This window comes from Grus americana, chromosome 2 (assembly GCF_028858705.1).
Source record: "Grus americana isolate bGruAme1 chromosome 2, bGruAme1.mat, whole genome shotgun sequence".
Classification (NCBI taxonomy): domain Eukaryota; kingdom Metazoa; phylum Chordata; class Aves; order Gruiformes; family Gruidae; genus Grus; species Grus americana.
In genome coordinates, this window is record NC_072853.1 from 25,335,787 (window position 1) to 25,353,777 (window position 17,991).

Consider the following 17,991-nt stretch of genomic DNA (forward strand, 5'->3'; position numbering starts at 1 on the left):
GGGGAGTGAGCAAGCAGCTGCATGGTGCTCAGCTGCCAGCTGGGGTAAAACCACGACAGGCAGTAACTCAGAGCCTACAGAGAGTCTTCCAAGCCTATTCCTCAAATTTTTTTGCTTCTGAAAACCCTCTAGAGATTCCTTACACAACAACTATTTCAAGACAACCATACTGAAAAAGTAATTAAGATCAAGTTGACTTTCTTCTCCTTCTAGGGTATCTCACAGTGCATCACTGAGGTAGAAATTATCTGCTCTGTGTATTTTTCAGCAGCACTGAAACTAGTAATGTATTTTTCTGCCTTATCTAGCTGTCAAAAGAAAATATTAATAGCCCATTGCAGTATATGATCAATCTTAAAGAAATTAGTAACTTACAATTCTTTTTTGCTTCCAAAGCAATAAAGAATTTCATTAAACTAAAACTCCAAGAAGTGTTTTTGCAGTCTGCCATGGAAGAGCACTCATGTTTTGTATGGGAGAACACGACCAGAGAGAGCACTAGAAGGTGAGCCCTGTGATTCAGAACAGTAAAAATCAACAAGATCAGAAACGCTAATCTCAAAACCTGTGGAGAGCAGAAGGGGGAAACCACTACAGATAAATCAAATTTATGCTTTGGTCTTCAAAAGTTACAGATAAAAAAGTGGATGCTTTCCCAACGGAGTCTGTTGGCTCAGATCTCATTTTAAGGCCTCAAAAAAGCACATTTCTTTCTCAAATGTCTATTGGCACATGCATAGTATTACATAAGCCCCTTTTGTGAGGCTACTTGAAACACAAAATTACTTTTGACTCACTTGTCTTATGTAAATTCACAGTCAAGGGCCTCCTCTGAAAAAAACCAACACAAAAATTAAAGACATGGGATATCAATATACATGTAGCAGATGAAAGCTAGAAAAATTGGGGGAGGGTGGAAGAGTGATCTCATTCCCTTTCATACAGACTGTTATAGCAGGAAATGTACTATCGCTACATTTGAGTAAAAGATCAGACACCATAACCAGCAACTGGAGAAAAAAAACCCAAACCACACATACCCTTAACCCAGAAATGTCTTCTCACATCAGTACTAAAATAGGCTTCATGAGGGTGACAACAATTCTCAGTTGCAAAGATGCTACATCTGTGGGGTCACAAAACAGGTTTGGGCAAATCCTGAGCTGGTGGAAACTGTCACTGTTGTACTGAACGCAGGATGGTCACTCGTACAAGTTTAAAATAAATCTTACTTGTTTGTATTTCCTATGATGTAAGAAATGTCTGTGATAGGTGACCTGAGATTAACCTCCTCTCACTATAATGTAAAGATCATTGATTTAAAATTTATCTTAGACAATTAAGTATTGAGATAAATTTGACTGGAATTTTTCTTTTCTAAAACAGCATTAGTACCTTTTAAAGCCAGGTTTTAAGATCACAAGTCTTTTACCATACCTCTGATTGCAATGGGTAGTAGAGAGAAATGTTTTGCCAAAATATATAACAACTTCTTATAGATGTATTTGAATCCATATGTCTGTTCATTAGATACTTCTACCGAATCCCTCTTTGGCAGCAACAGCACCAAGGGGATTTTCACATTTTTTTCTCATGCTCACTGTGGAGAAAATTCATCAAACACACCTATGTTAATTAGATCTAAAAGACTGAGAAAATATTACTATTATTAATATCAGGAAAGAAAAAAAAGAATCCAAACGAGCTGAGAGTCTCAGTGCTCTCCATTAAAAAAAAACAAAAAAACAAAAAAAAAAAAACAAAAAAACAAACCAAATCAATGTCGTCCACCCACCCTCCCAAAAAAAGAAAATCAATCAATAAAAACCCCCACCACTGGTCCAATCTCTCTGTCTGAAAAAAAGAAATCAAGCCTCTTGTAAGATCAAGGCACCCAAAGTACTGTTTATAAAACTACAGGCTAACAAGGTTAACATTTTTGTCAAGATGACATATATTTTTTCCTTCTGTTGTAAAACTGAAACAAAAAAGGGCAGAGCATTCTTCACAGATTCTGTCAGAAATACTGACTTAATCAAGTAATTGGCATTTAGGAAATCACGAATCAGAGCTAAAAATTCACTATTTGCCATCGCAGTGAAAATGTAAGTAACTAGGGGTCAACTGAAGAAAGAACTTACATTTATTTCAGTACTTGGAGATTACTGCAGACATTTGGTAACAAAAACGTGAAAGATTATCGCAATGCAGTTTTTGACAGACAATATTTCCTGTCAAGACAAAACTGAAAGAACTGTAGAGCTTCAAGATTGTAATCATTTCATACATTTCTACGCACAAAGTACTTTTTTAAGCAAAATATTTCACCCCTGCAGCTGCTATCTGTCAGATGTACTGCCATCCTTCATCTTCATCCTCCCACAACTGGAAAGGAAGAAATGACAAGACAAAGTTTTCAATCTTAAAACAAGAAAGTTTTATACACTATAGCAGGAATAGATAAAAGAATCCCATGTGCATTATGAGTTCGTGCAATTATATCAACAATAAGAGACTGTGTAAGTTGCTTCCTTTCCCGATTTGGCATTAAAGACATGCAGGCATTTGCAAAACTGTGTTATGAAAGAAGTAAGAATTTATATGAGCTTTTACTGACAGATGTCTCCCAACAGGGGTCAATGCCAGGTTGTTCTTCCCCAGCCCAGATTTGCAATCTGTTCTTATCTGATTTAGTATCTTATTGTTCTGCTGTTCAAAAGAATTATATATATTTTAAACACCAAGAAACAAGATTGGGTAAGACAAAGGCTTAGTATGAATCTCTAAAGCTGCAGTGGCTCTGATCCAAGTTTATATGTACAGACTGCATCTGAAAGACTGAAGTTTGGGTAAAGTAAAACTGATTACAAGACACAATTGATAGATGCTATCCAAGACAGAGTGGGTATGTCTGAAGAAAGGAGTCCAAATTTACAAGGAAATAAGGGATGTAAGAACTCTCATAGATATGGCAGGCTTTGTAGGGTTTCTCTGGGGAAAGAAGTGTTTGAGGTTTTCTTCAAAATAATAATCTAACAGAGGGAGCACCAGACAAGACTGGAAGGTGATTTTAAGAAGTGATAGTAGGTAAGCATGAGGAAGACTTTTAATAGAAGCTTTCATGCTCACAGAAAAATAAGCAGAGCAAAATCAAGGCCAACTTTTGTCATCCTAGCTTAAATCTTAGAAATTTCTCAAGCTAAAATAGAGATACATTCTAGATATACGTAGATGTAAGTAGTCCTTCCATTCCCACACAGGGAATTTGTTCTACAGTCATACCAAGGATTACTTCATAAGAACAAACACCCACATGCTCCCATTGACAGATTATAACACTCTTACAGTCTTTTGATACAAAAGAGCAAGCAGATGTGGAACAATCTCCAGAAACAGTAAAAATTATTCTAATTTGGAACAGAGTGAAAGCCACAGGCGGGCAAAATTTTGAAAATTAAGGCTTACAAAACAAGAAATCAGGATTTCAGGTGTTGCATGTGTATGACCTCTCTAAGCAAGCGCTTCAGGTGCTTGTGCTGCACTTAGGAAAGTCAGGTCCTAAAAAGTCTGCAGTATGAAGGAAGAAACAACCAACCAACAAGAAAATGGAAATCTGGTGCTGGTATTTTGAATTTTTCTCTTCAGTAGTTCTGAGCAGACTTGTACCATCAGAAACAACCACTAGATTCAAAAGGCTCCTCTGTATCCAACGCTTCCTTAGTAAAATCTGATTCAGCTTGCAGAACTTTCATTTTTTCATGTTTTTTAATCTGACTTTTCTCTCCCTCATATATATTTTAGTACTCCTATAAAATATGTATATGCATATACACATATATAAAAACTGTATATAAATATTAAAAAAATGCCTCTCCTATACTCTTCCCTTTTGCATCAATTTGAAAAAGGTAGTCTTCAAAGAATAAAGTGCTGTCAAAACAAATCTAACGGGTACTAGTTACTAGAATTTCCTACTCAGAAGCACTTTACATGCTGGGATCTCTTCACTATGAAGTGTGCCATAAAATGTAATTAAATATCTAATGTATCCATCTGGTATTCAAGGGTTTTATGCGTTTGCAGTGGCATAGCTTTCGGATCAACGCTGTTCTCAATGGCTGGTTTCAGACCACGGCAGAGCACCATGCCTCGCCTAACGCCGACCATGCATCCCCCGAGCACATATGCAATGGCCAACTACAATTTAGGGTCAATATTTGTTTTTAAATTAAGAGGAACGAGAGAGTAAGCAGGCATTTCTTGTCATGCGATGGTGCGTCTGTGTTCATGAAGAGTGATGGAGCTGGGGTCTGTCCCCCTCCGGGGAAGGGCAGGAGGACGGGCGTGAGGTGGGCCCGACACCCCGCTGCCAGGCCGGGGGGCTCCAGCTCACGGACCAGGGCAGGGCTTGGCCCGGCGGCACCCGAGGCTGCTGCCCAGCGGCTGAAGGCCCCATTTCGGGGGGGGACCCCAGCACATCCTGCCAGGGCTTTAAAACAAGCCCTCGGCAAGAGGAAGAGATGGAGCTGAGGCCCGCCAAGGCGCCGGTGATGGCGGCCTGCGTGCTCCTCCTCGCCCCCAGCCAGACGGCGGAGCCGGCCCCCCGCGGGAAGCGTGGCCCCGGGAGAGCGCTGCAGCCCGGCGGAAGGGCGCTGCCAGCCCCGCTCCTGCGGCAGCAAGCAGCCCTGACGAGCGCTTCCCGCAGGGTGAGGAGGGGAAAGAGGAGAAGAGGAGGAGGAGGATGAGGAGGGGAGCAGAGCAAACACGCACCTTCCCCGTGCAGACCGGGCCGCGGCGGCGCCAGCACAGCCCCCGCCTCCGCCCGGCAGCCTGAGACTGGGGGGGAAGGAGGAGCCGCCGCGGGGGGCGGGCCGTCGCCGGGCCCGCTGGTGCCGGTTGCGCCGAGGCCGCCTTAAGCTGCCTCAGGGCTCCGGTCCGACCCGGCTTTTGCGGGCGAGGCCGGGCATCCCCCCTTGCCGGCGGGTCGGGCCGTGGCGCCTCCTAGGCCCCTCTGAGGCGAGACAGGCCCGACCCGGGCGCCCCCGCCCGACCCCGGCCTCTCGGGGTGGAGGGCGAAAAATTCCCATCCACACACCATCACCTCCGGGGAGAAATCCCCTCGGTGCGAGGGGGCTGCCCGCTACGTGGGACTGTGGTTTTGTAGGGCGGGTGTGTTAGTGGTGCGAGGATGTCCAGCAAACGGATGAAGCATGAGAAAGCTTTCCTGCTGCCTGCGCGGTGGTGGCCTCTTCCCTGGGTGCTTCAGAGCGTGGCCATACGTGTCGTGTCGTGTTCTGTCGTTGGTTGATGCTGAGAGCCATCGCTGCCGTCACACCGCTGGGAACTGAGGTAGGGCCACCGCTGCTCGCATGGCAGCCTCCTGCACAAGTAACATTGCCCTCATTTAAATAAAGGTGTGTTTATAAAAACACTTAGGTAAATTAGTGCAATTTCTTCTGTAGATAAGATCTGAAAATACAAACATAGGTCTTAATCTGCAAACACTTGAATTGAAGCTCTCTATTGGTTCTAGTCAATGGGACTACCCAGGTGCTTACAGGTAAGTGTTTTTAGGATCAAAGCCCTTGGTGCATTTCCAAAAAGCTGCTGTGGTAGGAAAACAGTGAAGAATTTCCCTCTAATATTCAACACAGTATTCCAATATTCATGAACTTTCTGCCTGAGTGAAAAGACTGTAATACTAATGAGCTTCATGGGCGTGTGCCTTGAGGAGGGATTTGAAACACGCTGTAAGATAATGGCTGTCCCTGCCAACCCGACTCCTCCACCCATTTATCTGAGGTGACTCATTTGTATTTTTTCACTTGTATTTTTCAGTGCACAACTTTGACGGTACATTTTTGCAGCTGGGGCTGTCCCCTCTGCTATACAGATCACTGAGCATGCTGGTGGGATGCAACAATACCTTTCTCTCAAATTGCGGCAGTCCTTTAGAGTCCTGTTCCATTGAGGGTAACAAAATAACTTTAAATAAAAGTGTTACACAAGTAAATGGCTGCTAGAGATCTGCCTGTCTAACTGTCCCTTCCATGTGCGTTCTGTATATTCTTTACATATTGTGCCCTATAAGCTGTAAGGTCCATCTGGGACTGTATCTCTGGAAAGAGATTATACACAGTGATTAAATACTTATAAATGTGTCACTATAAATCGTGCAAGAAAATACTCCGTCCTCAAAGGTTGGCTGTTGCACCCACAACATGTTGAACTGAACCACCAATATACGGCTTTCCTTTTTGCTTCCAACAAGAGACAGAACATAGGTCAGGTCTGCGTGAACAAGCTCATGTAAAACTGTATTTGCAGTATTTAAATTTAGGATTTTGGTTGATTCCTCAGAGTGATTCCTTCTCTCTTCATTTGCTCCCTTTGCAGTTAAATCACTTTCCAAAACTGGTTTCCCATTAATTTTTCCTGAATTAGCTTCCCTTGTTAATCCTTCCACAGCCAAATAGTCAGGAGGGTGAGTGATAAGAAGCCATCTTTTTTCCACATCATCAAGTAGTCAGAAGGATGCAGAAATCTTGGCATGGCTGTCATGAATCCCAGGTCAGAGGGATAAGAGCACACTGCTAATGTCTTCTGTGGTCCTTGCCTGAGAAGCAGTAAGAGCAAGTAAAAAAACGTAACAACAAAACCTAGAGCTCCACCCGCCAAGCCTCTTCTGCCAGCAACGTGCACAAATCTGTTTAGGGGTTTGAAACACATCAATACTCACTTAGCCTTGGGAAAGGTATTTCCATCACACCCATCTCTTACATTATTTTCTCATATTTTGCATTATTCATTAAATGCATAGTTTTGTTTTCCTTTAGTTTGCAACTTCAGGACTTTCGACTGCTGTTCTTCCCTCCTTGGGATTGTAATTGTAAATCAGGGAGAGGCTGGAGCTGAGGAGACCTGTGCTCAGTTTCCCAGACTTTATAAGCTACTATGCTGGGCAAAATCCTTGCCCTGCCATCGAGAAATCACGCATGTGATCCATCTTGCATGCGTCTGAACTCATTAAGACTATTTAGGTGCTTGAAGGTCCCTGTATGGATATATCTTTACAAGATTGCTGTGATTACACTGGTAGGAACAGTGTCAGAGTCAAGAACTTAATATTGAAGAAAGGGATTGGATATATATGAATGTCAAAAATAATCAGAATTACCTGATTGTAACTTGGTGCTTCAGGGAGTGAGCTGATATCTAACTCCTAGAAGGGGGAATGACATCTAATGTGAGGACAGCTGACACTTCCTACTGCTGGATGTTTTTCACCTTCTGTTATACAGTATATGAAGCAACTGGTGGAGTGTGCTGCTAGGGACAGGATTCTGCCTGAATGGATCCTGAATCTCTTCTGATAGGACAGTCGCTTGGTACCATGCTTCTTCCTACACGGAGTGGGGATGGTGGATGATGCTATTTCACTCTGCTTTTTTTTTTCCAGACATTTTAGGCTGCATGGGTTTTGGAGCAAGGACTGCTTTGGTGGACCTTCGAACTTTATTGAAGTCTCTAAAATGTGACTATATTAAAATAATAAGAAGAAAACACAGGCATATTCACATACTAATTCTTATGCACAGTGAGGAGGGGGAGGGAAAAAAGTACAAGATTCCTTTGAAAAGCTGCCAGCACAGGTCCAAACACAAAAGGTGTTTGAAGTGGGAGCACACTGTACCAGCCTGAAGGAATTACCAATATACCAGCTAGCCTTGTTTAGAAGCATGCTCTCAATTTTCATTTTATGACATTTATTTACTTCATCAAACCATTTTCTATTTTTTGACTCAGTCTCCCAAAAGTCTCCTCTAGCTCTACATTGTATTTCAGTACCACTAGAAGGTGTTTTCTTCATTTAAAGTTCTTCTTTGTTGCTTTGCACTGCAGGCAGGTAAATATGGACTGCTAATTAATGCAAACTTCAGCTTTTATTTCCTCTTCTTTTTCAGTTAAAGAACCTGAAAAGAAAAATTCCTAAGTTTCCAAGAAGCACTGCTTTTCAGTTCTTCCTAGGAAGAAGTGTTCGAGCTTGACCCTGACTTGTATGTCTTTCCATTTATGCGGCCTCGCAGCAAATAAATATATCCTAACAGTGCATAGAATGGGGAAAAAGGTAGGGACATTTTGAAACAGCAAGCACCTCATGGCATGTATTCTTCTACACAGTTCTGCTGGCTTTTCTGCTGCTATGTCAGAGACTTTGGTTTTTCAGGTATCAAGAGCAGCATCAGCTGAGAGCAGAATGTCTGCCAGCGGTGGGTTGGTAGGGCGTGCTTGCTTGGGACCTGTCCAGTGCTATACAGATTTACTGTCAGAAGTCAGCTTTAGTTGCCCCGAGTATCTACGTGTTCTCATACTAAGCTGATGTAAGCCAACAAAATTCAGCCTCTCCTGCCGAGGTGAAATCTCCTCACTGAACAGCACAAGCCAACACGTAGCTACTAGCAAAATGCTGCTGTATACATGCTCCAAGAACACAGCGATGTTGCTAGCTGCAAGTCCTGGGTCCTTACCCAGTGTGCAGCAGCCCTTCTGCTGTTACAGCCTCTTGCAGCGAGGGCATGCAGCACCTCAGAAAAGCAGTCATGAACACACATGCTTCAGGGACATAAAAATCTCAGCAACTCATAAGCCCACAAAAATTCTGGCAGCAAAACTTGCTAGTAAGACATAGCCTGGCAGTGTAATTTCTCCTGCAGATTACTACAAGTTTCCTTACAGGGGCAATGGCTTTGCCATGCCACAGAAAGGTTTTTGTTAAGCATTGGTGGAAAGTTCCCACTTGAATCTCCTTATAAACTGTGTGACTTGTGCTGCCATGGGTAAAGAGCAGAGCACGGGCATCCAATGTAAAACCAGAGATGTGAGGAGCCCTCTCTGTGCATTCTTAGTGATCTCCAGTCTTCAGGTAGCGATCGGTCCAGCAACATACACCAGTCTTCCTCCACTCCTGTGTTTACAAAACAAAGGCATTTGGATGCCTAACAGCAATTATCATATATTTGCATTAAAAATACATTAAATACTGCTCTAAATAACTTATGAAGAAGGAATTAAAATTATAAATAGTTTCGCTCAGCAACTCTCTCTACTACAGCTAGGTACCTTTATTCATGTCAATATTTTTGTGAAGATAAAATCCAGGTTCAACTTATACACCATATATTTATCCCAAACAAGTTTAAATCTGTGGACAATTTTAAAAATGCAGATTAAATACATCTTTTATTTCTGGATATATGGGCTTAGAGTAAAGGGAATCCTCTACCCTGCTGTGTACCAAAGCAGCCCTTTTTTCATAGCACATCTGTAACGGTGAGTTCCAAGTTCAAAGGACATCCAGTGCAACCCCACCACCCTCCATGAAAACACAGTTCCTCCCTGGGCACAGCTCGGGCTGGGTTGACCTGTGTTGAACACGGTACAGACTGCCTTCATATGGGATGAGCCAATAAAAGATCCATCTAACAGAGGCAGATGGGAGCCTGAGCAGGAGTGTGACTTCTCTGGGTAATGATGCTTTGTACTGGGAAGGGCAGCATTCTTGGAGAGACAGATATTAGACAGATGGACAGACACCGAGTGCCAAAATAGCTTGTTACCATCAGAACAGGCCCACAAGTGAGAGGTATTTTATTTTGTGATGGGTGTTGAATGCAAACAGACCCAAGACCCCACTCAGTGTGTGGATGCGTGCTTTCAGACCCAGCTTCACCAACATCTCATTCTAGGTTTAACTACAAGACTGAACAGGCTGCTCAAGTCAAGCAGAGTTAATACAGCATTAATCATTTAAACTTCAAAAAGAGAGTCAATGTGTTACTATCAAAACTAAAGTTTTGGAGTCCTCTTCTGATCCTCTATGGTCTATTTAGAAGATGGCATGATTCTTACTCAGATTTGCAAAGTCTGTCTGATCACAGTTTGAAAGCTTTGATACACATGCTGAAAAGTGAAAAGCTAATATACTAAGAGCTTGTGTAACAATAATATATTGCTTTATTTAAGGACAGGTACAGTATTTCTTAGAATCTAGAAGAGCCAGAGCTGAACAATTCTATGGAGTTTCAGAATTTGCATTAAAAGTCCCATCAGGAAAGGCTGAAGTAAAATTCCACTTAGCTTTTAGTGGTTGAATGCGTGTTATAAAAAGCACAGACTGGCAGAGAAAAATTGATGATTTCTACTGCCAGAGCTGTTACAAAAATCAAACCATGAATTGGGAGAAGCCACATGGCTGAGCACCTGTAACCAGTTTTTGAGATGATAAAAGAAAACTTTAGACACTTTGACAGCTCTTCTGTAGGTATAAAATTCTTCCCTTTTTTATTTTCAGGCCTTTTTTTTTTATAAAACCACTTAGAAGCTGAAAAAGCAGGAAAGATTATTCTCTTCCAACCTATGGGAAAAAAGAAGAAAGATTGAGACCTACTGGGTTTAAAGTCTTAACAGACATTGTGATTGAAATTACTCAATTCAATAACTAGCAAAAATGATTTTGCCTGATAAATAAGTTACTTCCAATAATTACATATGTTTCAAAGTCAAAATGGTTTTGCTAATCTTTGTTCTGATGTGCTTGATATATTTTACTTTGTTAGAAGTGCTAATTTTATGCATCCTTAATGAAATCTCAATTTCCATTGAAAAGCAAGTTGAAACAAATAAAAGCTATAAACCGAATCAGCTGGTAAATAAATATTTGTTTACCATTTTTAACATAACAGAATGGAAAAACTAGAATATAAAAATGAAGTTAAGCTTGGTAATGGCATAAATATGTAAATAGCGTGTGCTCCTGCAGAGCAAAAAGAACAAAATTTGCTGTAAAGATTACAAGTTAACAAGCCGTCTTGTTTACCAGCCAATGAAAACCAATTTTCTTTAGGAAAATATCTGAGCACATGCAAAACAAGGTGAAAGCTGACGATTTAAAGAAAGGTTTCTTGCTGCTGCTTTGATTGTAGTCAATAATTTAAGCTGACTGTGATTCTTAGGGAAGGTTTTCCTAGGGGATGCAGCTTAGATAATGAAGATTTACTAGAACTGTTCCCGAAGCCTTGCCTCCCCAGCATGAAAGTGGCACAGCCGCTAGCCAGGTCAAGGCAGGGTCCTTCATTCGAGCGTTTTGGTCTGAGCAGGAGTTAAGCTGTGCCCTCAGCCTTCTGAGACTTGGCCCCAGAAGCTGTTCCTTCCCAAGAAAAGATTTTTCCCCAAGTCAGCATGAACTCAGCTGGCCCTATGGGCTGGTCCAGAAGGAAGCGCATGCTCCGCTTCTCGTCCTTTCACAAGAGACTCTTCTGTTAGCTCTGCGGTAACGAGAATTATAGGGATGAATGATGAAAACTGAACTTTGGACTGTTTTACATTCTTTCAGTACTGTTTAGTGTGATGGTTGTTGACTTCTCCCCTGCTGCTATATTTAGAAAGGGGAGTAGGAGGGAGATGAGCGTTAGTATTATGGGTTACGACACAAAGACATCAAAAAGTGAGTCTGTTCCCATTTTTATTTGGTATCCTCTGGGGAGCTGTAGTGTTTAGAGAAAGCTCCTGTTCCACCGCAGGAGCTCAGGAAAATGGGCACCAAACTTTGTTTAGACTCTAGGACTACATATGGCCATACAAGGTGGGTGGGTAGCTAGGACACAGAACTTTTTCTTCCATTGAGCTTAGTTTCCCACCACTAGATAAAATTCAAGTAGCTTGTCTGGTGGAATTTTTGTTCCTTATACGTCAGTGCTTGGTTCATTTTAGGATTAAAAATAGAAAAAAATCAGAAGCTTCCTCTGCATTCAACAAATCAACAAAAGAAACATGGGAAAAAACATTGCATAATGCCCCAGAAGAAATCTAAATGAATTAAAGTCACCCCCAACAGAGGACTTGCACTTTGTTTATTTTCAACAAACTATTACAGGTTTTGCAATATTTTTCTGGATGTTTTTCACAAGTATTCCTACTTCCTCTCACTCCGGGCTGGGGCTGAACTGCCAGGCTGGAGGAATTCTTTGGACCTGACCTTCAGCCCTGACAGAGAGTGGCCCTCAGCCCCAGCCCAACTACAGCACAGTTTTTAAGCTGCAACATGAATTAAAAATCTCAAGAGCTCTTCAGGCTACACCATAAGCACATTGGATATCGAAGGAGTTAGGGCTAGTGAAAGCTTGACATCTCCCAAGCATGGAGAAGAAATGGAAAGTTGCTTCAATACACAACAGCATAGCTCAACTGCAAAGCCCCAGTTGCGTGTCTCATCCATTTCTTCCCACCTCCCATGGCCAAAGGACAACCCAGTCCCTTCAAAGTGCAATGCAGCACCCTAATCGTCACCTCCTGCCGCCCTCCCAGCACCTCCCATGGGTAGCAGAAGGTGCGCAGGGTCAGCCTTGTAGATCCTCCACCTGTTCTGCTGTAGCAGTTCCTCTGCAAATCTGGGGAACGAACCGCCAGCAGAAGCTGCAACTGGCAACATGTGCAACAGTTAGCACAGATCTCTGATGTGCTGGGAAGCTGTGTGCAACCAAGACCGTCTCTCAAGGTATGACACCAACATCTGCCCACTTTTCTGCCTACAGATTCTCTCTGTCAAGAGCAAATTCAGTGTGACGGGAACAACTCAAGAAAACAAAATGCCTGGTAACTCCAGTGGAAAACGTGGGCTGTCATGACAGTTTCGCTTCCTGCCTTCCTTCTACTCACCCCAAATTAATGTCTGTAGTTCTACATGGGCCCTGTCCCCTCCCCCCCATTCCCGTTAGAAACCAAGCTCAGATACTGCAAACACACAGAGGGTTTTTCAGATTTCCACCCACGCAAGCAGCTACTCTGCACATCTGATGCACATGTGAAATTGGTTCAGAGTGGTCAGGGCAGGAGCCCACGTTTCCATTTCTAGCTCTACTGAGCTTAAGTTTTATCATCTGTTTGTTTTCAAAGCAAAAAATATACAACTTACTTTACTTCACAGGGGAAGAAATCTCAGCAAAGCATCTTTTCCACTGGCAGGGTTAGGTTACAGCTCCCCCACTCCCACCCACACAGCTGAACCCAGTGCCTGGTCAGCCCAAGCGTCAGGAGGAAATGAGAAGCACATGTCAGCATCCCCCTCTCCCACTCCAGTTCCTTAGCAAAACCACTCTTCTGCTCCAGCCACGAACCATCCCAGGACCAGAAGATGTGCCAGGGAGGGGGATACTTGCTCTGTCTTTTCTCAGGCAAACTACAGCTTCCTCAACCTGAAGACAGTTTTGGAAAGGCAATGCTCTACCAATTCACAGCACGGAGTTTTCACACCAGGGTTCAGAGCTCTGTCATATACAGGCAAGAGTGTAAATATAACAAAACTAATATTAAAGCTCATTAAAAATGGACAATAATATTCAAAATTCCTTAAAGGTAATACTGCCAGTCCGATTAAGCAAGTGCTAAGAAACAAATATAACTGCCTGCAAGTTTAAAAAAACTTGCTACATCATTTCCATCTGTAAGAATAGTTTCCTGAGAAATCTTTTTCCCCTCAGATTCCTTTTCCCCTTCTCCTTGTTTGCTTAGTTGAATAAAGAATGTAATACTAAGCATGCTATCATCATTTCCCTCACACCAACAGGTTTTGTTTAATGTTTATCTAGATACTTCTTTCCTTACAAAAGTTTACTGTGTACCGTATGTTGCTTAAAAATAGCATCTGTCATTTAAGGCTGCACTCCACCATCATTTCAATACCCAGCTCCAAGGGAACAAAAGAGCAACAACTAGCCAAAGTTACAAATACTCTATTCTCTTGTTAGGAGATACAAGAGGACAATTCTGGTTTTAATTTATCCTATTTCAATGAAGTGCAATACTCAAAGTGAAGAAAAAACTAGCAACGCAGCCTGTAAACATGAGCTACAATTCACTTCTAATGCTGGCAAGCAGAGGAACAAGGAACTCAAATTCTGAAGTTATTTTTCCACTAATAAAGCAAAGCGAGAGACTTCTTTTAGTATAAGCTTTACGTTACTTGTATCAGGCTTTATTTGCAAAGAATCTAAGAGGAAATAACTATTTATAACCCAGAGTAAATCAAAGCAAAATGGCATTTTGATAAACACTAGAGCCTATCAATCACAAGGAGGCACGGGATCAGGTTGCTGAGGAATTTCAGAGCTGCTACAGCAGTTCCAGCAAAGAAGAGCCAAGGGTCTCCAGGAAAAGCCACCCCAGAAGTATAGATGCTGCTGCTAGCTGTGGGCATGTGGCGCTGCATCCACAGCCTGGCACCGGGACTCCCAGCTGCCCAGCAACATCCACGAGCAGCCAGAGTATTGCTAGAAACACATCCAGGAAGGGGAGAACAAAAGAGAACAAAAGGGAAGCAAAACCAAAGACCAAGTCGTGCTAGGAAGCCTCAGTGTGAGAGACACGCATTCAGCTGCCCGTTTCTTCTGAGCAGGGTTGCTGGAAGCCAGGTGTCTGCATCAGCCTGGCTTTCAGATCGACGAAAACTGAACCCATGTTTATGACTGAGATGATAGGTCTGTTAGAATTTTTCCCTAATAGCATGGTTTGGCACTGAAAAGAGAAAGGCAAGGAGATTGCAAGATGATAAATGCTACTATCATGCCTACTGCATGCTAAAAAAGTTTCAAGATTTTGTTAGGGATGGTGGGAGGACTGCGATGCTTTAAGTCTGTGTACATAGCTGAAGCATTAAACCTCTTCTGCATATTACAGAGGGGATAATGGATGTGCAAGGGGGAAAAAAAGCGAGCGGTGAAGTAGAGCTGAAACTTTACCATTGCTTCTGCTCATAAGCAGATGCAGGAGGAACCCGACCAGCATAGTCTTTGGTAGCCTGCATAATTACAAGAGATGTCTACGTTGCATAAGGTGTCCTGTGCATGAGGTATACAGGCAGAGTCTACCATTTATAAATAAAAAGAAAACAGCTTTTTAATATCAATTTGCTTATGAAGGAGGAGGAAACAATAATCTGGTGTTTAATATTTATAGCTATACTTACTGCGACATTCATTGCACCCCTGAAGAAAATTCAGATCTACTACCTTAAGCAAAGCGGGCTTCAAAAAACTGGATGTCAGACTATACAAATAAAGTATTAGTTTAGGCATGGTAGACTTTATTTTGGCACTTTAACAAATGCTTTATTTTACAGCAGTGGCACAGCATTTGCCAGAAATTTTCCTTTCTTGGCACAGTTAATTCAAGCAGTTATTTTACTAATTGAATTTCACTAAATATTGCACAATAAGATATACCTGTTAAATTCTTACCCTGTTTTTACTTGTTGAACTTGTATGGCTTTGAAAAACTTGCCAGTAAGTATAAGTAATTTAAAAAAGCAATATATTAAATATTTTAGCACAGGATAGCGTTCGTTTGTTCCTAAATGACCACTGAACTTGGGACAGCAACAAATACAAGTTACGCAACTCTTATCTGAAGAGCTACCAGATCTTATTTACAATACATTGCCATTTCTGAGAAGCAGTTCAGCTTGACATCCTGAACACCTATATTTTGGAATTCTCAAAAATAAAAACGGAGGAGGTTAACAGAGCAGAAGACGAAGCCATTTGTCTGTTACAAAGCATAATATAAGGAGGCAGACTATCGTCTTCTCCACGTGCCCCTCTATCCAACACCTATCTGCAGTCTAAGCAACAGAACCTTTTCTCTTCTACTTGGAACATTTCTTTCTTCTCTTATGAAGACATTCCACTTGTCTCAACTCTTCTGCTGGAGTCCGAGCAGAATAAACCAAAATTCTTCAAAAGGCCGGGGAAAAAACAAACCGGAACAACAAATCAAAAACCGATATACACAATAAATGAAACCGGGTACTTCTTTGAATTTTACAGTACTGAAAACAACATTTGCAGGAAGAACAGGTCTGTGTCAATACTGCCATTAAATATCATGCAAAGGTCGAATGACTCATAACTCATACACCCGATGCAAGACTTAAACATTCCCACTTTTCTCAGTAATAATCTGGTCCGAGGATCAGCCTGGTCAACAGCCTTTTTTTTTTTGGTCTGGATTTTTAAGATCTCCTTAGATGTACTCTGTGACATTAAAACATAAGCAAGCAGACATAAAATGAAAAGCGTACAAAAGTATATCACAATAGAATTCTCAGTATTAGGCCACATGATTTATTCAGTAGTGTTTATGTTCCCAAATTACAATTATGTCTATCCATGTAAGACTACAAAAGTTACCATTAGAATTGTCTGTGCTTATAAAATACCAACATTTTCTTTTACTGTTATATACTCATTAACACCAGTCTGCGACGAGTTACATGTAATCATAGGCACTTCAAAGGCTTTAAAAGACGTTTACAACTTAAATGAATTTTTAAAGAACAAAAATTTAAACCCCTACTTGTACCTTCAAATTGCAAATAATTAACAAATACAGTGGCCATAGAAATCTGCAGCAACTTCTCAAAATACTGTTAGAGTCTTTGGGTTTGCTTAAGTTTGTCAGTAGCTTACTCCAAATCTGCCTTACAGGAGATTTGTTTAGTAAGAATACGACTATACAGTTTGTAGTAATAATCCAATTTTACACATTAATTTGCTGTTACAAATCTCACTGAAGCTACAGGTACGCTGAGAAACAATGCAAAGTGTAAAATTGATATTCTGACACTTAAATTTATACAAAGTGGAGGTTAAAGTTTACATAGCTGAAAAATTACATTTACACTAAAAGTTACTGTTATCTGAATTATCTGAAGACAAATTGCACCATGACAACTACAAAAAGGCATTTTTTGGAAACAGATAAATTAATGAAATAAAAACTAACTTGTAAGATCAATCTGAGACATGCTGACAAAAATTAAACAACTTTCATTGAACCATAGGATAAAACAATCATTTTCATTATTTTATATTTATGCATAAAGTTTTAAAAATGATTCAGTGAACATCAATGGTTTTATAAAATAATGCTTTGCCACTGTTATTCACAGAACACTGCAAATGTTAAGTTTTAATTTTACATTTTTAAAGGAATACATGAAAAGTTTTAAATACAATGGGATTTTATCATAAAGGTGCCATAATGGCTCTTTAATGAAAAAAAAAAAAAAAAAGATCTTCATTATTCTATGCAAAAGCTTTATTTAAAAAAGTTCAGTGATCTCATAAATAGAGACACTAAATAGGAATTTTATGCATAAAACTCCTTAGTAGGTGCCTTTTGATAGGCAGCACAGGATGGTTTACGTTCACCAAGGTCGTAACTGCCTTCATCCTTCTTTCTCATGCGATATACCAGCAGCAGGATAAGGAAGATTGCAAAAAGAAAACCGATAACTCCGCCAGCAATAACAGCTGTAATCAAAGAAACAGAGATTCACAATATGCCAGAAAAACAAGTTTAGCACCATGTTTATTTTTCATCTCACACAATGAGTTTGCCTTTACTTTCAAATTATAGAAAAGGGCCTCCATTATGCAACTGTCTTGATTATTAGTATCCTGAAATATACTCTCAGAAAGCCTGTTTGTGTTTATGGAGCAATCATTTAAAACGGCTTTCCACCTACAACCGTGTGATCCAACAACCCACAGTTCTAAAAAAGTTATTAAAAAGTTTCCAAAACCTCAATTAAGAAAGCATTTATGATAATATTTCTTTCAAACTCATTTTTCAACAGTGAACATTTTCAGCCTTAAAAGACCTATTCTGTTACACTAGCTAAGAAATGGCTTTTCCCTTTTCTCCATCAGTTCTCACTCTGACTCTAGACTGAAATGAATTTCCTATTGATGATAAATAGGAGAGAACATTTCATGGAGCCGTAGGAGCAGAGGCATTACGTTCATCATGCACTTGCGACTGTGTAGAAAGTATCAACTCCAACTAGACTTTAAGAGCAAACCCCCATGCTTCCACTGGTGCGGATATTAAGGCTATTTCACATTTTAGTGCTCAGAGGAAGATGTGGTCCAAAAC

At 41.0% G+C, this 17,991-nt stretch overlaps 2 protein-coding genes across 2 annotated transcripts in view; both read right to left on the reverse strand.

Annotated features, from left to right (window-relative positions):
* The window catches only part of CPQ (carboxypeptidase Q), a 156,458-nt gene extending 151,566 nt beyond the window's left edge, over positions 1 to 4,892 (reverse strand). The window contains exon 1 of the mRNA XM_054817998.1: positions 4,771 to 4,892. The gene's annotated coding sequence lies outside the window, so the exon portion shown is untranslated. The remainder of the gene's footprint in view (positions 1 to 4,770) is intronic.
* A 10,216-nt stretch (positions 4,893 to 15,108) lies between these two features.
* Positions 15,109 to 17,991, reverse strand: part of SDC2 (syndecan 2) — a 62,069-nt gene continuing 59,186 nt past the window's right edge. Inside the window, exon 5 of the mRNA XM_054814408.1 lies at positions 15,109 to 17,366. Within this exon, the coding sequence (XP_054670383.1) occupies positions 17,203 to 17,366 (164 nt within the window). The 3' untranslated portion in view covers positions 15,109 to 17,202. The remainder of the gene's footprint in view (positions 17,367 to 17,991) is intronic.